The sequence below is a fragment of the Spodoptera frugiperda genome, chromosome 1 (genome assembly GCF_023101765.2).
Source record: "Spodoptera frugiperda isolate SF20-4 chromosome 1, AGI-APGP_CSIRO_Sfru_2.0, whole genome shotgun sequence".
In the NCBI taxonomy this organism is placed as follows: domain Eukaryota; kingdom Metazoa; phylum Arthropoda; class Insecta; order Lepidoptera; family Noctuidae; genus Spodoptera; species Spodoptera frugiperda.
In genome coordinates this window covers 9,081,771-9,105,126 of record NC_064212.1, presented here as the reverse complement: position 1 = coordinate 9,105,126, position 23,356 = coordinate 9,081,771, and the positions used below count along the sequence as shown (strand labels likewise).

At 36.7% G+C, this 23,356-nt stretch overlaps 3 protein-coding genes across 5 annotated transcripts in view; 1 reads left to right on the top strand and 2 right to left on the bottom strand.

Moving 5' to 3' along the window:
* Positions 1-333: 333 nt before the first annotated feature.
* On the bottom strand, positions 334-1,290 carry LOC118273635 (uncharacterized). Its single transcript, XM_035590691.2, has 3 exons — positions 1,149-1,290; positions 834-1,065; positions 334-482 (listed from the first exon to the last, which is right to left on the bottom strand). The coding sequence occupies exons 1-3, from the start codon at positions 1,158-1,160 to the stop codon at positions 334-336; spliced, it is 393 nt and encodes a 130-aa protein (XP_035446584.2). The 5' UTR covers positions 1,161-1,290.
* Positions 1,291-2,270: 980 nt separating this feature from the next.
* Positions 2,271-8,041, bottom strand: LOC118273409 (CDK5 and ABL1 enzyme substrate 2). Of its 2 annotated transcripts, XM_035590369.2 has the most exons (9): positions 7,448-8,041; positions 6,877-7,004; positions 6,610-6,793; positions 6,249-6,509; positions 5,556-5,591; positions 4,822-4,936; positions 4,527-4,717; positions 4,254-4,461; positions 2,271-4,126 (listed from the first exon to the last, which is right to left on the bottom strand). In XM_035590369.2, the coding sequence occupies exons 1-9, from the start codon at positions 7,783-7,785 to the stop codon at positions 3,986-3,988; spliced, it is 1,602 nt and encodes a 533-aa protein (XP_035446262.1). In that variant the 5' UTR covers positions 7,786-8,041; the 3' UTR covers positions 2,271-3,985. The 2 variants fall into 2 exon arrangements, with proteins under 2 accessions (XP_035446262.1, XP_035446263.1); XM_035590370.2 differs by lacking the exon at positions 5,556-5,591 and having other exon boundaries at positions 7,448-8,040.
* Positions 8,042-8,333: 292 nt separating this feature from the next.
* Positions 8,334-23,356, top strand: part of LOC118273528 (E3 ubiquitin-protein ligase mib1) — a 128,237-nt gene continuing 113,214 nt past the window's right edge. For both annotated transcript variants that reach the window (XM_050693622.1, XM_050693619.1), the window contains exons 1-10: positions 8,334-8,538; positions 9,079-9,274; positions 9,392-9,588; positions 9,799-9,966; positions 10,111-10,218; positions 10,491-10,676; positions 12,526-12,678; positions 12,999-13,143; positions 13,682-13,863; positions 14,147-14,416. In XM_050693622.1, the coding sequence (XP_050549579.1) occupies positions 8,428-8,538; positions 9,079-9,274; positions 9,392-9,588; positions 9,799-9,966; positions 10,111-10,218; positions 10,491-10,676; positions 12,526-12,678; positions 12,999-13,143; positions 13,682-13,863; positions 14,147-14,416 (1,716 nt within the window). In that variant the 5' untranslated portion in view covers positions 8,334-8,427. The remainder of the gene's footprint in view (positions 8,539-9,078; positions 9,275-9,391; positions 9,589-9,798; positions 9,967-10,110; positions 10,219-10,490; positions 10,677-12,525; positions 12,679-12,998; positions 13,144-13,681; positions 13,864-14,146; positions 14,417-23,356) is intronic.

Below are 23,356 nucleotides of genomic sequence, written 5' to 3'. Positions count from 1 at the left end.
TCGAAAATCCGAAAAAATCCCAGCAATACTTTGCCCGACCCGGGAATCGAACCCGAGACCCCTTGTTCGGCAGTCGCACTTGCGACCACTCGACCAACGAGGCAAAATAAATTAAATATATTCAATATCTTAAATATCCACCATTAAATATCTTTACTTACATATTCAGATTGCTGCATTCACATTTTTTGGTACCTATCGTATGTAGGTATGCCTATCAATACCTGCTAGTCATTAGGTAGTATATAAAAAATAAAATAAATCGCTTACCATCAGGTGACTCGTTTGCTCGTTTGCCTCCTATTCCATAAAAAAAAATAATAATAAAAAGCATCACATTTCAAACTGTTTTATTTTAAAAAGAAATTTTATTTTATTTTTTAACTTGCGGTTTGGGTTGTCGTGATGAAAACCTAGTCCACGATGTCCACTCTCCTTCATGGTAGGGGAACGTGCAAACTTTTTATTTAAAATTGATTCACCTGAAAACAAAACATAGCATATGGTAAGGTACCTATTACCTTAGCACTGAGTGTGTGGTGTGTGTGTGCATTAATTAGGGCTACAACGTTTGCCTACCACACTAACCTACCTGCCTTCTTTATATCGAGGTAACTCTGAAAATCTAACTAATGTATTAGGTAATAAGTACCTAACCTACTTTGCTTAATATTTATTCTCTAATGGGGTGGGAAGGGGTGCGGATATTACAATAAATAACGAGAAGTGAAATCATCAATATCAACCAGGGAAGTAACGTGACAATCACATTTAAAACGGCTCAACCAATGCGAAACAAGGTTATTCAAATACAATTTCATGTAAACACTGACCTAATTTTCTGAAGGGTCTCCAAAACCGCCATATAGTAGCATCTTGATCAAGATCTTTGTCGTTAGAGATCCACTCGTCAGACGCTGAATCATTCGATTCCATTGATTCACCGACCGTCGTCGCCGTCGCCGTCACCGTCGTCGCTAAAGATTGTGTCGATGTCGGCAGTGTCGTATTTTCATGACCATAGCACAATGTCAGGACACACAATACTGCACAAGGAACTGATATCTTAAACAAAAGATAAAAAACATAAGATTTATTTAACCCGATCAATTGACTACAGGAATAATTTTTCTATCACTTGAATTTACCTTAACACTCATTTTACACTGAAAAGCGATTTCCTTACGTGATTGAGGTACGAATACTATTTTATTTCTAAACTAGAATGAATAAAACATGTACTTATATCGGGTATTTCAACTTTACAATGTGGAGCGGACGAGTTAGGACATAAGCAGGTAGGTACCTTCGATAATGTTAAAGCAATTTCAGTGATCCAAATAATCATTGTGTAAACTGGTATCGGCGTTTTTATTATTTTAATTACAGAGCTGTTATTATAGACCTATTGCATTTAGAACCCTCTATCATAATCTAAGAGTTTTTTTAGAATCCTGTGTTTATTAACAATTTTACACTAAAGTTACTGCACCTATTGCATACTAATATTTATCGGAATCGAACTCGCGATATAGGTATGTAACGAATTGTTGCGGCGCGGTGCTGTAAGGTAGGAGTTGTTAATTTTTAGGGACTACCAATATATAGGTAGGTCCTTACCTAGGTGTATGTGCTTTTTAAGTTTATTGAGACACTGACCAGCCATAGACGAGGGTGAAGCAAAACATCATGAGGAAATCTAGTCTTATTATATCTACCTAATTATAAGTTTGAAGTCACCAACCCGTAATGAGCAAACGTGGTGATTAACGCTCAAACCTTCTCCGTGCGAGAAGACGTTTTTGGTCAACAATGGCCACATATGGGTTGTTAATGTGGTGTGTGAAAGTCATAAATAATATAATCAAGTATTGATAAGTAAGTACACCTATCGTTTACTCAAGTTATTTCTTAGGTGATTGGAACAGCATTTACAGCGTGCTCTCAAGCGTGTAGTTCAGTGACACGTGGGGTGGCACGTCAAGCCGTCAAGCGTAGACTGCGGTAACTTAGGTGCAGCACGCACCTTTTAACAACATACGCCACATAGGTTGTATATTCAATAATAATTAGTTACACATACATAATAAAAATATTAACTAAATATACACCCATACATATAGTTACTATATGTAAAAACTAAATAATACGGATACATAAGAAAGAGGGTATTTACTAGCCCTATTTTTTTCCTGTACTGATTAAAGTTACGAAATCGTATAAAATAGGTAATACAGAGTTAAGTTTGGTTATAAATTAAACTAGAGATAATCTTTTCAAGAATTTATTAAAACAAACATTAGATTGCACACCATTTAGGTACTTATAATAAAAATAAGATAACACTTACACCTATGTGTTTCGTACTCTAGCTCAAATGTAACGAAAATAAATAACTTCCGACGTGACCACTATTTACTTAGCTTAGCTTATTTAGATAGATAAATACATGTGTTCATATCACAGCTGCAATATTTGGCTATAATACAATTTATAACATTACAATATTTAACTAAGATGGCGAGGTGTGGATGCTAGAGATAGAAGGATCAAATATGTACAATAAGGGCCAGTGCTCATTAACGGCACGGCACGTTAATCAAGTTATTTTCGATTATACTAAATAAGTAATTTTCAATCATATTTCAATGCACTTAGTGTTCATATTACTTCATTTCGGTACCACGATGCCATTGCAATTCGCGAGACGTAAGGGTAATTTTGTGTCGAGGAATTATGATAGCTAAGACAGTTGAAATAAGGTTGTCACTTCTGCAGCGATCATGGCAGACCGTAGCACAATCTGCCGTGCCATGCCGGCAGTGAGCGCCGGCTCTAAAAATTTGAAGCAGCGCCTGGGCATCGCAAGATGAATATTTTCTATTTTACTTATTTAATACTGTATTTACAGTAAGCTAATGTTACATAACAGTTGATTGAGCAACATTATCCGGTGAGTATTCAACTAATCATGATTATTCAATCAACAAGTCAACTTTACACTTTAAGTGTTGAGTAAATATTATCAATTTCTTTCGTAATACAAAACTTACAATTTTCAATGTGTCCTTTCCATTCACGGGACCACAGGGTCCCGGACTTTGGGAAGGCGTACGAGGAGCCGAAGCCAACTCGCAGAGGCCCTTTAAACAATTTTAATCTAATTGCAATTATTATTTATATTGGGGCCGATGAGTTAATTAACATTATATATATTACATTATACGTTACATTAAAATAAAACGAGCATTACGATGCCGTGACTAGTCAATTAGGAGGAGCACATAGTGTCGTTGCATAATAGGAATATTTTTTGAAAATATTATTATTTAATTCATAATTATTTCTAAACTATTAATAAAATATTTTTATTCACATATTATAATAGCTGGTATAACCATTTCAATTAGTTTCAATTTGAACTACTTACATTTTACTATCTATGACAAAATATGTACTAGATTTTAATGGACCTGTATTCTAGTAAACAATCTTAAGGCTAGGTTAGCATAATTTCGATGTAATTTAAGTGAAATTATTTTAATTACCAAGTTACCTAATGTTTCTACTTTCTACAAATTACATAAACACTAAGCTGTACAAAATATTCGCAAAGATTTATCTTAGCTGCATTAACTTGAAACTCCACAATGTGGTTTGATTAGATTCTAAGTTAGAGTCTCTATAGCATAAGAGACTAGCTACTCCAAGCATTTTATTATCTGTTATTTCGCCTTTTTTGGTCGCCGCGTTTACATACTCTGTGAGAAAGAAAGCTGTACTTAATTTCATAAGAATATTATGTTAGTAATTTTCCATTTCGCCTAGTTTAACAGCTTCACTTTATCTCAAAAATGTTTTTAACATTGTTTTAATATCAATGAACACTTTACATCCAGGCACTAGCTCTTAGATTGTCTACGATGGTGGCACGTCTTCTGTGACACACGCGTATACATGGCTCGAAGGCCAGTCTGCGCCAAGGTCACGAATCGTGGAGCAATCTCTGGTAGTGGGGGAACACCTCGTAGGGAGGCACGTGCAGACCAAACTCCAGCGCCACCAGCACTGCGAATTCGAACCGCAGCAAATCTTTCCTATTTACTCTAAACGTGGTTTCGATGCGCTGAAAAGGTAAATAGTACATATTATTATTATTTAGTTTACACATCAAACAAAACATAAGATTTGTAGCAAATGCTTCTCAACTGTGTCGTGGCAGACTAATAAAACATAAGTAGGTACTATCTTACCTCTATTAGCGACTTCAAAGCTTCTCCTTTCACGTCATTGAGTTTCGCAGACAACAGTAAACACGCCCCAGCACATAATTTCCTATTGTCTTTGTTAATGAGATTTGCGAGAATCAATTTCTCAAAGTAAACATACGCCTGGGCGACTGACAATAAATCAACTCCACCACTGTCGTGTTTCGCAATCTTACGCATTTCTTTCTTGATGCTGAAAAAATGGTACAATTAGTATTCAATGTATTCGAAAGTATATCATAATTGTTATGAATTTACCTTCTCAATTTACTGAGAGTCAATTTTATATGTGGGAACTTCTCCCTGAACTTATCATTGAGTTCCTTTTTGAGGTCTTGGGGTCGCACGTAGTCAATAATAGACGTCATGTAGGATGTGAACGTCAGAAGTGTTCTGTGCTTGCCTGCTATGAGCTCTGGGTCGTCTAGCACATTGGGGCAGTATTGAACCTGTAACAAAATTAATTGTATTTAGTAAAGTATTATTACAAACATGGATTTGATAAGTTTCAAGAACATTATTATGATAATATAGCAATGTTATTTACACCTACATATTTTTGCGATAGTAATGTCCCTTCGTCCCAGTCAAATGTTTTCATATCAACCGAAGAGTGTGGTGGAGATGATGGTATTGCAGTCCTCTGAGACGATTCGTAAGAAAAACACCTAAAAAATTACAATAGTAATTATTTGAATTATAACAGTCACAAGTTGTGCAGGCTTATTATTTTGATGTCAGAACAAAGAAATTAGCATGCATTTAGTAATTAGTTAGTTAGATGTGGTTTCATAACATGCTCTAAACTTCTAAATACAAAAGGTTGAACTTGTTAATTGTGTTGGAACCTCTCCACCTCACATATTATTATATTCCCAATGTAGTCATGCATACTCTATCTAAAATCATTCTCTAGCTGTGAATTTTATCATATCAAGGCCAGGTTTGTTGAATGAATTACCATGATTAGTGGGTGATGTGAGTTTCACGTAATTAGTCACTGTAATATGGATTTACATAGTACAAGGTAAGTGGAGAATATAGTGAAGTTTATCATTAGATACCAATTACTCCCAAATATCAAGCTATAAAAAATATTCACTGCACAACACCTAAAGTAACCTGGTAATGTGATTACTTGACCAAAACTAAGCAGTATAAAAATACAAATTATCCTACTGTATATAGTGAAATATACAGAAACAACTCCATAGTTTTAGCAGGGACATAGTAGCATTAGCAAAGTCTAAGTGTTGCATAGCAGATTTTAATCTGTTCAGTGTTTACCATTTTTTATCCTTGTGCCTCGTCAATAACTTAGTCCTGAAAGTCAAATTTGTTAGTGATGAAATGATTGTGAAGATCGTATGACTTTCAAAATGCATTCAATAGTAATGTATGCAAACACCAATGTGTGGAAAATTTGTAAGATAGTTGTGAGTGTATGTTTGTGATCATGTGTAAATGTTTGTTATAATAACTGATAAATAAATGTCAGATATGAAGTGCACTGCATCATAATTATAAATGTTTTGAATCCATTAAGATCTAATATTGATAAATAAGTTATTTATTGAGTGTAGAAATGTAAACACACTGCAAACACATGTAGAAATCAAGAAGACAACACCAACACAAAAATCAAAAACATTTGGATACATTTAATTTGAATTGGTTTTGTAATATTATTTGTTGATGTAGAATCTAACTTATCACATGAATAATATAGTATTAGATAGAGAAGATGGACACTCATTGAAAAAGTAAAACATTCAAATAACATGCACAACACATGGTTTGTGTAAACATATAGAAGGTTGGTACTTCAGAAATTACATCAATATTAGACTTCAACAGATATACTTGGACATATTGGCGGATCTAGTCTGCAATTAATGCTACCACTTGCAATAATTCTTAAGAACTTAGATCTTACATGAGTGGTCAGTAGTTTTAAAATGTTAACAAAACCAAAATTACCTTGCAATCACATGGGGGTGTCTGTTTACCACTTTCCAATTAGACTTCTCAGTAAAGTCACCTTCATACATTTTTTTATACTGCTCCCTAGTACATACTTTTGATGGCACCAACAGTTTAGAATATGAAATTTCCTGGCCATTTTCTTCCTTTTCCAAACCAAGAAGGTCAAAGGGATCCATACCATTGTCAGTAATGGATGACAGTGGTCTTGGCCCTGATGTGTTCCTCCTTCTAACACCATCTTTTCTTAGATCAGAACTAAAAGGAAGATGCATAGTTTTAGAGTTTCTTTACCCAAGTTATTAAGTCACAGATTTTCATGCAAACAATTATAAAACATAGACATAATATACATTACCGTGCATTGCGGACAGTCTTAGAGTATGGTATAGTACTGAATATAACACAAGGGGCACCCTGTCCTGGTGCTATTGCCAGTCTCTCATCCCTGAAAGAAACTCCTTTACTTGGTCTTACCATGCGGACCTCTTTTGTTAATGCATGGTGTTCGGGGATACAAGTGTTACTGGTCCTAAACTTGCCTGAAAAGTTATTACATCCACAGTAAATGTCAGTCCACAGATAGGTCACAAAATGAACATAGAATAGACAGTGGGTTATTTACCAAAGTTAAGGCTTTCTGAACTGCTTTTATCATCTGCATTAGAACCAGTAAGGGTAACAAGGTGAGGTTTCCTAGATCTAGATGAGCCATGCTTTTCCTTAAATGATTCTGTTGTTCCCGAAGAACATCTATAAAATAAGAAATGTATTCAACAACTTAACCCATTAGAATACAAGAGAATTTTTTCCTTTATTGTTGCTAAGCAATTATTTAGTGAAATACTTTTATCAAAGTAGTAAAGAGTTATTTATAAGATAATTAATTACTTTTTAATCTTTACTAATTTATCTGCAATCACAGTAGATAGGCAATATAATAGATTTGGTTGATTTATGGATTATTATCAGTCGTAACTTAGTATGTTTACATTTAACAGATATTAAATTAATGACAAAGATTAACTGTCTTACTAAATAAATGTGTAGACATTTTACCACAATTATTAAGTAAATATTGAAATTTTACAACATTTATTAAGTAACTATCTTATAATTCATTGGGGTAAACACTGTAAATTGTTAATTAAAAATAGCAAGGTACTATAAATTAGGTGAGTATAGGATAATGTTACCTCTCCCTGATGAAAGAAGTATTTACACCCTTCACAGGTGTTATAGTATTGGTGTGTTCTGAGTCTGAGCTTACAGAATGATTGTCGGCCCCTAGGCGGTGGACCGGGCTCGAATTTGACGCCTTATTCTTGTGTCGGACACTGTTTCGTAAAGCAGTGTCTTTGACAATATCAATAGCCTTAGAAGCTGACTCAATTTTGTCTTTTTTCGGTGTTTTTTCAATTACATGAACCAACTCCGGGTCTCTCATCTTCCCATCTAATGATATATTTGATAGAAATGTTACAGCTGATAAACGTCTTCGAGCTTTCTCATATTTATTGCGATTGTTAGCCATCGTTCTAATGTTTATGTAAGCTTGACACTGATATATTCTGATAACTGATCAGATTTATATTGAATAAGAATGCAGTTTATATAAAAATAAACATTTGCACGGTTCCACCAGACTTCAAAGAGCACGCACAATGTTCTTCAAATTAAAACTTCAAGGAATTATGAAAACTGAAGCCAGTCAAGATCAATCTAATTATATTTAAATAGATCCTGGTGCACGAAAAACATCACTGCTGAAATAATCGACATTGACATTCTCAGACAGCTCAGCTGTCAACTGTCATTGTCATGTGTCTTTAAAAGATAACAGACTACGAATATTTTAAGAAAAACTTATGAAGTGGAAATATATATCCAACAAATACTTGGATTTCGTTAAATAGATATAAGACATTTTAAAATCATTTAACTAGCACACATAATATAAATATTTTTTTATTTATGTCAGATGACTGTTTTCGGTTCGTTCATAATCTAGATTTTTGAATTTACTGTTTGACTTCCCGGAAATAGAAGAATTTTGACAACGTTACCGAATGAAATTCTACCTGTCAAATCAAAAGTTTTGACATTTATCTTTAGAGCTAGGTGGAGTGAATAAATAACTTTTTACTATCTTATACAACTTAATAATATTGTTCCAATGGAACCTAATATACCTGGATCATCAACATCTTCAAGGGCTACTAGATTTATGATGGAAGGAGTCGGAGCCCGAGTAATTCGGGGTCCAGATTGGAAGTGGGGCAAACAGGTAGATCACTGTTTATTTTTCATAAATAATATTCAAATAAATGTTCTCTGAAATTGTAAACAATTTGTGATTTTACTTATAACATAACAATGTTTCCTGGTAGTTGATACAATCTACAATATCACGTATATACTCAGAACTCATAAGTTTTATGATCATTAATGACAGATTCCATTACAACAAATCAAAAATTCATTATTAATTTGAATGTTTGTAGTTAACTTTAGTAAACAGCACTTAATTAAAAGACATGATACATTTGTACTCTTAGTACCAAAATATTTGTTGTTGAAATAGAGTTATTATGATTTGTAAAAGATGATGTAAACAAAAATCTTATGGGAATGTGTGAGGAGATATGTTCTCACTAATTAGTTTGGCTTTATTTATACCGGACATATTCATGTCTTACAAACTTCAATTTCTGTTCTATACCTTGCCAAACTAAACTTCACTCATGGACTCAGCTGGCTACTTTTTCATTTAACTACTTGATGACTAAATGTTCAATGGTATTAATAAACATGTGAAACTCTGCAGGATGGTGGTGAGGGTCATGTTGGTACTGTGAGGAACTTTGAGTCTCCTGAAGAAGTAGTAGTTGTGTGGGACAATGGAACTGCAGCCAACTATAGATGTTCAGGAGCATACGACTTGCGTATACTGGACAGTGCTCCGACCGGTGTCAAACATGAAGGAACTATGTGTGATACTTGTAGACAACAACCCATATTTGGTTTGTATATTTTTTTCTTTTTATAAATTACTGTTAATTTTGTATTTTGACCTAAAGCCTACCTTCCATAATAAGTAGAATTCTTTTTGATAATCAACTGATAAATCATTGTTACAGGTATCCGTTGGAAGTGTGCAGAATGCAGTAACTATGATCTCTGTTCAGTCTGCTATCATGGTGACAAACATAACCTAAGGCATAGATTCTATCGCATAAGTGCCCCGGGAGCTCAAAGGTGTCTTGTTGAACCTAGGCGTAAAAGTAAAAAGCAAGCAGTCAGAGGCATATTCCCTGGAGCTAGAGTAGTAAGAGGGGTAAGTAAGGGTTTATCATCTCTATCACATAAGTAGATTAAATATTATATAATCCTAGTAACTATGTTATAAACAATGAAATATCTTAGCAACAATTGGAAAATAGATTTGTAAATAAGTTTTCATTCCAATATGACTATTGTAAGTGGTATGAGAAAAATGTTTCACTGATAAATGGTCATAGGATATAATACAATGTTATATTTCCAGGTTGACTGGCAATGGGAAGACCAGGATGGTGGTAATGGAAGGCGAGGAAAAGTTAATGAGGTACAGGACTGGTCAGCAGCAAGCCCTCGGTCTGCTGCATATGTTGTGTGGGATAATGGTGCCAAGAATCTCTACAGAGTCGGATTTGAGGGCATGGCAGATTTAAAGGTATTTCCTTCCTCACTGATCAGTACCTATTCACCTGTTTATCCTGTAGTAACTGAACACATAGTTATTATGAATGACACATAGTTTTGTAATTTTATTACCTGGTATTTGTATTATTTCATTGTTAATTTTACCTGTTTTCAGGTTGTGAATGATGTCAAAGGCCAAAATGTATATAAGGAACATTTACCACTTTTAGGAGAACTGGGTCCAGGTCGTAGTGGGCCTCATGGTTTACAAGTTGGTGATCAGGTTAGTATTTACCATACTATTCTACTGTTGTAATAGTTCTCCACATTTCGCTAGTGATATTAGTAACCACATTTTAACAGAAGTCATACTCAAACTGGTCCTCTAATATTCATATTAAAACTAGAAAAGATCTGTAGGTAGTTATGTCTGACTCTGCATTGTATGTGTGAAATAATCGCGATAGTCTGCTATCAATCTTTAGAATCGTAATTCTGTATTTCATCAGCAGATTTGACTAGTAGATTAACCAGTTCTATTCTCAATGCTTCCAGGTGAATGTAGATCTTGATCTAGAAATAGTTCAGTCACTACAACATGGTCACGGCGGTTGGACGGACGGCATGTTCGAGTGTCTAGGCACTACGGGCACCGTGGTCGGAATAGACGAGGACCACGACATCGTCGTCACATACCCCAGTGGAAACAGATGGACATTCAATCCTGCTGTACTGACTAAGGTAAATTTAAACATAGTATAACAACGCTCAAACGCAAATTCAACACAAAAATAATTATTCAAATCGGAAACAAACGCTCTTTTCAGCTTTATAATATTAGCAACTAAAGGCGTAAAGACGTTTAATTAAATGAGACAGTCAGTTTGCGTCTGTTACGAATTCCCTTACAATGTCCCCTGTAATAGTGACTTATTGCCGTACACTGTGTACGATTCTAGAGTCTATCACTGAGAAATAGCGCAAACTGAACATTTATCAATTATAGTTTGTCTGACCCAGGAATCGAATCCAAGCTAATAATTAGCGTAATTGCTACGCCCAGTAGTATTTTTCTGTGGAGGACAAAGTGTAAATTATAATATGAACATTTAACAATAGTTATAAGAATTCCTTAGTGAAGATATAACAAGGAAAGAAATAGCTATGTTAAGTAGTGTAAACAGGAAAACATGTGATGCATTTAATGTTATAGATGTATTCTGACTCAGATTGCTAATTGTGCAAATAGGTATTTAGGGATAATAATTGTGCTGTCTCACCGACTGCTAAACTCCTATTGTTTGCAACATGATGTTTTATAGCCTACCTATAGCCTTCCTCGATAAATTAGCTATCCAACACAAAAATTGATTTTGAAACAGAACTAATACTAATACTATAATCCTGACATTATAATGTTCAAACAAACAAACTTAAGCTTTATATACTAGTAATATAGATTTATTTCCAGTTTCACGAATCAATGTTTCTTTTTTTACTCATTTCTTTTTGTCTCATGCCAGGTCATTAGACGAATTAATGTGAAGTCAGAAATTTTGATAGAAGGCTCTCGCTCTATACAAGGATCTCCCATTATTATTACTAACGTATCTGACGAAATGGATCTGTTAACTTCTTTTAAATAAAAGGCAATGTAAGTTTCCAGCGACGAAGGTTAATTAATCACGTCGTAATACAAAACTGTGATTCCTGTTGAACTGTCCCACACAATCCTTTTTCCTGCTTAATAAGGCAAACTTGTGTAAACAAGTATTATAACTGTTGTAGTAGCTGGAATTCTGCAAAGATGAGTAATGGTGTATTATACTATTTTTAAACAAAGTATAAATACTAAAGCTACGGTATCATTGGTTAACTCTGTTCCTAAGTTACTTAATGTTACATACTATGAAGATTTTTACAAATCTTAAACTATGGAGATTGTTCGCGTTTGGACAAACATACAAGTTTTAGCAAGAACTGTCCGTTAGAAATTGTAAAAATATTTATGCATGAGATAGTCCATTTACCGATACATAATAATACTAGGTATATTCCTTCTATCTGTATTCGCTGATCAGACAGCTGATCTTATTGTTTTTTTTTAAACGTTGCCCCACACTAGGATTTTCTCCTATATCGTGGGTGAGTTTACAAACATACAAGTTCACATACACATGACACCCAGACCCGAAACAACAATTTATGGATCACAAAAAGAGGTGTTCCGTGCGGGAATCGAAACCGCTACAAGTTGCGCGGCATGCGGTTGCTCAGGCACCGCGTAAACCATGCAGCCAACAATAACAATATTATATTTATAAGACAATACGTTAAACAATTGGTTACTGGGCTTTTTTCGAATTTTCGAATACTTTCTCAGTAGTAGCACGGAGTCTGGAATTGTGTCCAGGATATGGCAATAGGCTCACCCCCTATTACATGGGACTTATAACACAAATGGTGAAAAGTGGGTGTACATTGTATAGCGGCATTACGTGCCGTAATGTGCACCTCTGCCTATTCGGGGATAAAAGGCGTGACGTTGTGTGTGTGTACAATACGTTAAATATAATGGTTCACGTTGTAGGTATGCAGCGGTAACCTGAGTGCCTCTGCGTCGTCGAGCGGTGCGGGTGGGGGCGGGTTCGCAGTGGGCGACCTGGTGCAGGTCTGTGCCGACCAGGAGCGGGTCAAGACGCTGCAACGGGGACATGGAGAGTGGGCGGAGGCCATGGCACCTGTAAGTTACACACTTTTACTACTGAGTTTGACTATAATAATATTTTTTATTTAAAGGTACTTCCTAATAATCTGACCAGCCATCGCAGTATTGGTTTAGCTAGGTAGTAACGCCATATACATATTTGTCGATGGCCTAACAGAGACGCCCAAATCACCTGCTAAGCAAAAAAAATATGCCATAGCCCTTTAAATGTGGATATCTTCTTCCTAATCATGATATCGTTTTTATCAGAAAGGCAGATCTCTTTAGCTACTTACCTAACTTGTGATAGGATAGATTTGTAGTTCAACTCGATAATATATACTTCTCTTCCACAGACACTTGGCAAAATAGGTCGCGTCCAACAAATATACCATGACAACGACCTCAAGGTGGAGGTGTGCAATACATCGTGGACGTACAACCCTAACGCCGTCACTAAAGTCGCCTCCTCCGACGGGAGCATCCCTGGCAACTCATCAGGTAAGTATTTGCTTACTTGTTACTAACTGCAGATTACGTAAGCTTAACAATAAAGCGGATTTTGCTTACAAATGTATGCTATACTTTCAGTACCTTTCTACGAATACCTTACTTAAAAACATACATTTTAGGCTCGCCTTATATAGATATAGTGACAAGTTTATAGTAGTTTTCACTGTAAGCTTTGCCAAAACGAAAACAGTGCCAAAAAAAAAACATCCCACTGCCGTGCCGTATCACGCGCATTCTGCAATAATAGCTACTCGTATTAAGCTTTCTTTCCGTGCCTTCATGTGGCTGAGTCAATGTGTTTCTTGTATTTGCTTATAAGCAAGTAACCTTTCAGTTCGACGATTCAAATAGATCAAAAGGTGGAGGGTGATGTGCTGACGAGATCGACATCCGTGTTAGAAAAGGTTAATTTTAATAGAGATTTCTGATCTAGACTTCTTATTACTAGGAAACTTTATTAATTTTGAAATATGTATGAAAATGCAGTGTCTCTAAGCATTTTTTTTAAACTGTTATATAATTTCAGGGGAACGTCTGTCAGCACTGTTGAAGAAGTTGTTTGAATCTCACGTGACGGGTGATGCTAATGAGGAGCTAGTGAAGGCGGCCGCTAATGGCGACGCGACGCGCTGCGCTGAGATACTCGGACGCACTGACGCCGCGCATGTTGATGTCAACGGCTTCTATGGCGGACATACTGCTTTACAGGTATGTGGCTAATTAGAAACTCTTTAAAGTGTGTCCATGTCCATGGGCGGCACTGATCGCTTACCATCAGGTGACTCATGTGCTCGTTTGCCACATATTCCATAAAAAAATAAGTTTTATGTGACTTTGAATATGATACTGGCACTGGATCTGTAAGTCATCTGGTGTTGCATGTGCCCATGGGCGACGTTATTTACCATCAGACGACCCGTGTGCATGACATTTAATTTGACAATACATTACTTTTTCTTATTAATCTTTACCTACAAACATGATTAACTAGGCGGCAGCTCAGAATGGTCACGTAGAAGTGATCCGGGCGCTGGTAGAAGCTGGGGCAGATGTAGACGCAGAGGATCGTGATGGGGACCGCGCCGCTCACCACGCGGCCTTCGGGGACGAGCCGGCGGCCCTGCGCGCCCTGGCCGTGGCCTCCGCAGACCTTAACGCACGCAACCGTCGCCGCCAGACTCCCCTACATATAGCTGTTAACAAAGGCCACCTTGGCGTTGTGCGCACTCTACTGCAACTCGCCGTGCATCCTTCACTGCAGGTAAGTCCCCATTGACTAGTCCGTTAAGTCAGGCATACATTTTTATCAATTATTTCCTTTGAGTTAATGATTCGTATAATGCTTCAGACAGTTGTTTGATGAAGCGTTGTGAACCTCACGTGCAGTGCCGGTGGTGAGGTAAGCAGTGGCAGCTGCTAGCAATTTGACAAAAAAAGGAAAATTCTTCCCAATTAAAACTTATCTAATTCATAGTTATCATAATATTTTGAAGAAAGAAAAGTGTGAGCTAGTTGTAAAGTAGTGCATTATACGGCAGTTGGTCACAATATGAAAATAAATGTGCCTATTATTAAATTCGAATACACAATGACACCTCCACATCTTGCACACTACTACAGCTCGCCACACTTCAGATGACCACCCATTCACATATAATTACAAGACGACCAAGCAGTGTTAACAAAACTAACGAAAACTCAACGTGTTTGAATCAGAACCCACTGGCTTTATACTTCAGAACTACTTCCACTCACCATTACACAGCACACAACTCTAATAAGCTGTATGTACGTAAACTTGTTTACACAGCCATGAACATAGGTGCGATGGAACATATAACCTGAAGTGTTGCTGTTTACTTTCCTTCACTCGACTCCTCGTAAACAACAGTAGTTAACTTCGCCGCCGCATCTATGACCGGCGATGTGGTTATAATAAAGTTGGTTAAATATGTATTAGGAATTTAACTTCACACTCATAAATACTGCTTTTAAACTTCACTGCTTTGAATGTAGTTCCTTTAACCAAAAAGTGTTTATTTAGCGTGTGTCGCCACTATATATTTTCTTTTTCAATACAAACATGCAAAACGAAACAGCTAGCAGCTGGCCGATAAAAAATGTAATTGGTTTTGACGCTACCGCTGTACGCAAAAGCTGGTGAAAAGCCTGCAATGAATGGTTGTAAATTATGTTTCACAAGTCAATATTTACGAAACTATGATTTAAGATGCTGAAGCTTTTCGTTTTGTTTGTGAAGGTGGAGCACGAATAATCGCGTAAAATAACCGTTTCTACGAAATAATATTCGTTCGGAATATAAAGTAGCTGAACAGCAGCATCGTTCGCGTAAAGTTAGCACTAAAACTTTCCTCGTTGCTCTTTACTCAGAAAGTGTGTGTCTGACTATCAGAAAGTGTTTGTGTTGCGAACTGACTATGAATAGGTCTTGTAATTTATTCATTCATTTAATTTAATAAATCTCGAGAAGACCTTTAGTTATAGCGACAAATGGATTATTGAATTAGAGTTACTTTAAAAGAAATGGAAATAGAAAATTATTTTTACTGTGGAACAAAAATAAATGAACACGAATACGACTTTTATCTACTTGTTTGTATGTCACCGAGATTCGGACGCTCCGACTTGTTTCAAGTTGGGCGATCCATTACAAAGGCACACAACATGGTAACTTATACACGACTAAACTAAATCCTCGGACTGCTCGCCTTTTCTACAAGGATAATCCGACCTAGATAAACGAAAAAGAGTAACTAAGTACCTACATCCTACGCACAACAAATAAATATGTATTTTCTTGTGAAATAAATAAATGACATAAAAATAGTAAGTAACATCTACGATTAGGATATCTAGAAGGAAAGGTTAAGGAATTAACGAATTCGATAAAGTGATAAAACACACAGTCGGGGCAACTGCAGCCTTAAATAAATTTTATGTTATTTTCAAAATAATATTTACGCTTAAGTACATTACACCTGAGTCGTAGTTATGAATGCTATTCGTCACTTCTCTATTTATCAACGCCAATGATAAACTATTGCATTACTTATTTTTTGATAGAAATCAACAACCTACCTACCATAGCTGTAATCTGTTATGTACGTAAAACATGTTCAAAATTGAGTTACATTCACTCTACATTTTACAAGTCCAGTCAATATCCCATCTAAAGAGCAGTACGACGTTGGGTAGGTGCCTACTTGTATATTCTGTGATAAGTTTCCCTGTATTTTCGTATTCGAACTAAGAGTACTCGAGAAGAGGGGAAATCTAACTACGTTATTTGTTTAGATGTTCTCGAACACGGAGCGAAGCAGTTGGCGTGGCACAGTTAGCTTGCTACTTATTAAACTTACCCGTTTGTTTTCAGACTTCGTGATTTAATTATCCTAAGACATTTTTCCCTACTTGTTTTTGTTGAAAGCGTACTAGCTAGAAGTTTATCGTAGGTAAATGACGAACACTGTATAATGTTCCGTTCGAGCCGTATAATTGATTACGATGTTTAACCAAAGGGCACTTGAACTATCGGGGAAGTCTTAACTACGCTATTTGTTTAGACGCTGTCTCGAACATTAATCCCCATCTTATTCAGCGCTTGGTACGGTATTTCCCGGGACCCGTGTCTCTTGGACTTTTAATCTAGACGAGTTGAGTTTCAGTCGGTAATGAGTGTAGCGACGCTCTCAGACATGCGGTCGCCATAATTGCCAAACTTTGTGCCGCCCTAGACCCCGCACCCCTCTGCTTGTCGCGCGCCATTGTTCGCATGGTAACGCGTGCGGTAGATGCCTTTGCTCAACGCCACTTGTAAGTTCACACTAAATTAAGGATGATTACGTACGATACAGTTATAAATTATCCCGTTACATTGTTACCCATGTCTAGGTATGTTCAGACGTAGGTACACATGCACACGATGTATAGACGCCGACAATTGCCACTGTATCTTCATTACTTAGACCCCAAACATTCGGGTCTGTCCTGGATCTACGTTGAGAATTGATACGACGTTCGTCACGGACACATAGCAGGTACTATAAAAGGGTGTTTTCATTGAACTTATCACCTTAGTAAAGCTGAACTTATTATTTTTATTGGTTTTTCTTTCTGTAACTGATACATTTTACGTTAATTTATCTCCAATCTTACATCGTCAAAAGTAATGTAATGTAATAGAGATTATTTTTTGAGCGCCCTTATGATCCGTAAAAATAAAAGCATAATTTGTTATTTATAATAAAAAAATGGGCACATAATACATTGTTTTGTACAATATTTACCCGGATTACTTATTTACTTTTGTTATAATAAGTCAACGAAAAAAGGACAATTAAACCCCTCCTAAAATACAGCCACCTATCTATCCCAAATCAGTTTATCTTTGGAACAAGTAAAATAAGCATGACCTCTTTTTGTGGTTGGTTAATTAAAAAGATTTGCTTGGCATCTGGATTTGTGATCACAGTATTATGCCTATCCCTGTTAAGGTGGATATTGCTGCCCATCAACGTGTAATAATCCCCCAATCGCCTCTTACGACCCCCACAGGGATGGAGGGAGCGGCTTATGCTCTTCCAGGTACCTGGCGACATGTTGCTAAATAAACTAAATTAAAAAGACCAGGTTTTGTTATAAATGTATGTATGTGTGTAGCTCGTAGGCACATTTGTATGTATTTATGGAGGTTGAAGAGTGTGTGTGCTATCCTGTCCATTATAATTTTGTTTGATACTAGCTGATGGTCGCATCTTCGTCTGCATAGAATAATTACCTGGCAGGATTTGGGTTTCAATATTTCTCTTAAATAAAATACTTTTTCTCAAAATAACAGTAGCCGAAGTTAATTCTTAGTACATGAGCTACCTACCAATAAAAATCCCGTCAAAATCGCTCCAGACATTTCAGAGATTAGCCAGAACAAACAGGCAGACAGACAGACAAAAATTGTTAAAAAATATATGCGTGTATTAAAATTTTGAATTTTATAAACGGACACTACAATTTTATTTATTAGGTAGTCTAGATTTCCAATTATCTATACCAATAATATCTACCTAATTAATTTAAACAAACAAAACGAGTGATGAAAGACTTGGAGTCGTATACCTATACCTGAATGGTTTAATTAAGCCTATACCTATTGCGTATTTCATTGACTATTATCTACAATTAATTACCTATTTCTATTTCAGAAATCTTCTATAGAAATTATCGGGCGTAGGATATAATAAATTCTTGGAAGATTATATTTAACTCAGCTCATAAATATTTTCGGAACGTAAAACTCATGGCGTTCGTTAAATTGTTTCGTGAAGTATTCCGATCCGAACTTATCTCTAAAATCTTTGTTTAATTATATAACTATTCTCTCGAGCTACAGCCATATTGAAGCGCAATTGGGCGTAAAGCTATTTAAATCTGAATAGGGCATTGTGAAGACGCGTCACCTTGATTCAGCGACGAGTCTCGTCCTTAATAAAGTTAGAGTGCCGCCGCTCGCGGACACCCATTCTGTCCGCCGCACCGCCGCACCGCCGCCCACCGCTGCCTCGGGCGACTCTCCAAATCATCTTGTACGGGCTAAATGCCTTCCTCGAACCTCTTTACACTCCGCTACCTAGTTTATGTGCAATGGACCATGTGTATTTGTATTAGACACAAAGGGACAGTGATTACTTAGATTGTCTAACTATGGTTAGACACTCATGTTCTGTCATCACATTGTTAGCGAGTCGCTAATTTATCTCTATAAGTAGATGACTTGCTAATTTATCTCTAGACTAACACCGATGTAGATCCATCAATCAATTTGTTTATTGTATCACAAATATCACAATAATATTTTATCCTATTTACGCGAATAAGCAATTCAAATGATTCTGTAACAAACAAAATTGGTCCTTAGCGTGAAAGAAAAAATAGCATCCATTACATTCACACAACAAATAGATTGTAATTGGGTTTCTGCCAGTGTGAGATGTATACGGTGCAGATTTGTTATGTGTACTCAATATTACATTGCTTTGTTACGCTTAGAAGACGGTGTCAGAAGTCAGCAGAGGCGTCTGTTACGTAAATATCGGCTGGGCGTGTTGCGAATAGGACAGAATACACGATGAGGGGAGGACGAAAGTATGGCCCGTTTATTCTGTATAAGTAAATGTATTCAACAACGAGTTAAAATAAGTTTATGTTCACTTCTTTACGTGACAAAAAACCCAATAGTGCGTATGAAAGTTTTTTACGTACCCATTTAATGTTCGATAAAATGTTGTATTAAAAACTGTTTCATGTAAAACTGCTTCGGTACGTAGGTAAGGGTTCCAACGCTGACGTCCCGTTAAAATCTAATTTGCGTTAAGCTTAAGGAGATACTTTCAGTGCCGAAGCCTTTCTTTTACATTGCTACAGCTTGAACTAATAACATTTAATTTGTTCCAATCTTCTCGTATCAAGCAGACGAGGTACTCGCTACTACCAGCTCCTCGTTGATTGCAAAATTGAAAAAGGGTATCTAAATGGGCGTAAGTATCTAAAGAAGTATCCTTTTTTAGGAAGCCGTTAATATTTAATCAACCATAATTCAAATAATTTTCTATTTGTTTAAGGGTAAAAGTTAAGCCCGACCATTCACCACGAAACGGAAATTCACAGCCCTTCCATTTCTGGTTATGCGTCGATTTATATTCTGCGCCCACTCGCCGCCTGAGAAATCTCATGTTGGAGGTGCTCTTTCAATTTGAATCGGAACACTCGGATCGGGGAATAATGTATTTCGGTATCGACCCTCCGCTCAGTACGGATCCTCCTGTTTATCGCAGCTCTCATTTATTCGGGCGTCGTCGCGCCTTTATTTTTTCAACACAAACTCTGTGTCGCGTAGTTTATCTGTCGTGCGATACTATTAGCAGGGCTTTTGTTTGGAAGGCAGTCAGATTGCGTTTGCCTGACTAAAGGATAATTGAATTGTCACATATGGGTCTCATAAGACCAATTCTACGGTTATTGTAATATTATTTGTAACTAGTATTGGGGTTCACGTCGTCCAATTTAAAACTTATGAACAAAATGCTTCCGAATCTGTTTTACATTTTAAAGTTACTACTTTAAAATAAGTATCTGAGTACTCACAATTGACACTAGAACTAAGAACTTACATAGCTATTTTCAAACTATCAAGCTTAAAAGCATATAAAAACTCCTATCTGTTATGTACAGGTAAGAGGGCACTTTAGTTAAGTCGACATTTATAGAGAGTCCCAAGGGCTTAAGTTTCTCTATGCGACCGTCTAAACGCGAACGCGAAGAAAAACTACATTGCTTGGTAGTCGTCGCCTTTATCGAACGTTGCACATGCGATGTTCCTCCCTGAGCGTCTGTTCGTGTTTATATTTATGTGTGTGTTGCAACTGAAAAAGGTTAGTTGTAGGTAATGATAACAAGAGCAGTTCGGCAAATGCCTCATCTAGCATTCGAGTCGCGCTACGGATACCCCGCGGACCCTTAACCCGCGCCCTATTTCTTCTATTCCGGGGACTATTTACGTCGTTTTGTTTGATAATCTGCTATTGTTTCGTTGGGCAACGCGGCGTCCCTGTGAGAATTATGCTAGCTATCTATACAGAACGTGGACGGCGTGCGAATATGTAATGAACTAGGAACCCATCCACGCTCTGTCTGCGTGCTTACGTTTTACGGTTATTCGTGGTTGTTCATCGATGTTGGCAGGTGTTGAGCAGCGTCTGTGTACGTATCTGGCAAAATGTTGACACATTATTTTGCTTATTAATATTAATGAGTTATATTTTCGTACCTGATTGACGCGTGTACCTATAACATAATCAAATCAAATTACATTGTGTGTATAGAAATGTGTGTACAAATAATGGTTTGTAAAGTCCTACATTGTTGCAATATTTTCTTCGGAACATTTTCTTAGTTCGTTTTCTGTAAAGAATGTAAACACATTGGTGTGATGATACGTAACATTGTAAAGCAAACGATGCCGCGTTACAAATACATAAAATAAACTTCGAGCTCGACTAGTTTCTCGCTCAGTTTTTCCAACAATAAATTCTTTGTAATCTTTTCCCTTGACAAACTGTCCTTCGATGTGACTCGTCCATACGATTCATGAAGCCATTTCATTTCCGTTTATATGCCTATTTGTATTCTCTCTTCCTTCGCGGTTAGAAAAATCTCTATACTGAGATGCTCTTTCAATTTGAATCGAAACGGCCGAATTGGGGGAATAATTTATTTGGAAAGCTACTTTTTTATTCAGAACAGCTCTCTATACTTAACGTCCCCGGGTGTTTTCCTTGTTGCTAGTTATTTGGTCACTGTTTGACGCTAACATTGATGTAAAGGGACCTATTTATGTTGAAATTACCAGCAACCTAAATAATTTTACATTCTAACTAAGGTACGCCTACCCAAAGATGTTAACTAAAGTTGAAAACATACCTATGTGTATATTGTTCCAATTTATTTCGGTCGTTTCGGACTCGAGAGCCTAAATTAAATTGCGACCCCAAAGCTGTTGTTTATTTATATTATGCTACTTCTATGTATTAACTTCTACCTTTTATATTTGGTGTAGGTATATTCAAATGTAATTTAATCGGGTACAAAACGCTTAACTGATTCAGTTGAGGGTTGAAAATTGTTTGAGTAAATACGACATGCAGGTAGCGTAGCTATAATTTGTACATGAGTGTATCAGCTTAGCGTGGGATTACTTGTTTATTTAATGAGTGCGTATGTAGTAGTGCAGATCTGCCGGAGCAGGGCGCCTGTGTTGCTGACATTGCATTAAAAGGTGGAGCGTGACCGTCTGCGCATTACTCGGCTTCAACTTAGGTTTGTTCCATGCCTCGACTCAAGCGTCTTATTGAAATCTAATTTTCGTTAATCCTCGGAACGAGTTCGCCTGGAGAAGCGAAGCCATTGCCAATAATATTGTGGTTGTTATTACTATGGGAAATGCATTTCATTTCATCTGCTACAACCAATGGATTCTATATCTGGACATTTTGTGTACAATAAATGAAGGCTTTCTATTTCTTATGGAGACATACAGTTTATATTATGTTGGTAACTGGTAACTAGTTGGGATTGTAGTCAACATTAGTTTATATCGAATAAAAAAAACTAAAAGATTTTAAGATCTTTTAGGGAAAGTAGTATTTGAATACTTCAACTTGTTTATATATTTATACTTATCCGTCGCAGTAAACACTGAATCGATCGAATATACCCACTTCTTAAGTCATTTTATTGGGCAATTTACAATTCAGATGCAAAATAATTTTGTTTGGTTTAAGGCTTTTTATGAAATACTTTAAGCCGATTGGTTTAATTTGTAACGGCGGCGTCGCTTCGTCTGCAATAGGACGTATGACAGGCGCTTAATTTACCCACGGCTGCTCTGGCTGGTGCTCGGAGCGGTCTTGCGGCGCGAGGCGCTACACTCTGATTTATGTTATTTGCACGTAAAGCGGAATTAATGGCTTTATTACTCTTCTCTGTTTGCTGATCTCGAATGCCGAGCTCCGTCCGCGTCCACAACTCCGTTTGAACAGCCCAAAAGCCCTTTTGAATCAGCGGTTTGGCAAATACGTAATGTATTCGTATGTAACGTTTCAGCGAATTTCAACATTTGCGATTCTTCCCTGAAAGTCTTTTAAGATTACGTACTTACTTACATGAGCGTGTAGATAATAATATACTTTTGCTATATTTATATTAAACGTACAAAAAGTATGTATTAAGAAATATAATGCACATAAAGTTAAATTCAGCCAAGGTGTTATAGTGGGTCTGGTAAGTTAGCCAGAGTTTCATTATAGAACGTCATAATTCATGTGTGAGTAATATCTCGCGTGGCACACATTCTCTGGCGGCGCCGGTGCGCAGCCCCAGGTGAAAAATTTGAGCGTGGCCTCGTTGTGCCGCGAGCTTAGTGTTTTATCTCGGCTTAGCGTTACGAGGATTTGTGGCTCGCTAAGTAACGTTTTATGTCCCTGGAACGGTAGCAAGTTGGTTCCCTTGATAAAAATCTATCTCTTATGCTCGCCCCATCAACTTTACGTATCAAAAAATGTACTTGCGGAAGATATTCGAAATGCTCAATAAGCTAGTTTAATGTACAAAAAAAGTAGGTTTGCGCGAA

Excerpts from the sequence above, each read along its gene's own strand:
- LOC118273635 (XM_035590691.2), bottom strand. Across the intron at positions 483-833 it reads GAGACCCTTCAGAAAATTAG|GTGAATCAATTTTAAATAAA; the intron begins GTCAGTGTTTAC and ends TTTTGTTTTCAG.
- LOC118273409 (XM_035590369.2), bottom strand. The coding sequence starts at position 7,785 with ATGGCTAACAATCGCAATAAATATGAGAAAGCTCGAAGACGTTTATCA. Across the intron at positions 7,005-7,447 it reads ACTTCTTTCATCAGGGAGAG|ATGTTCTTCGGGAACAACAG; the intron begins GTAACATTATCC and ends CTTATTTTATAG. Across the intron at positions 6,510-6,609 it reads AAGACTGTCCGCAATGCACG|TTCTGATCTAAGAAAAGATG; the intron begins GTAATGTATATT and ends TCTTCCTTTTAG.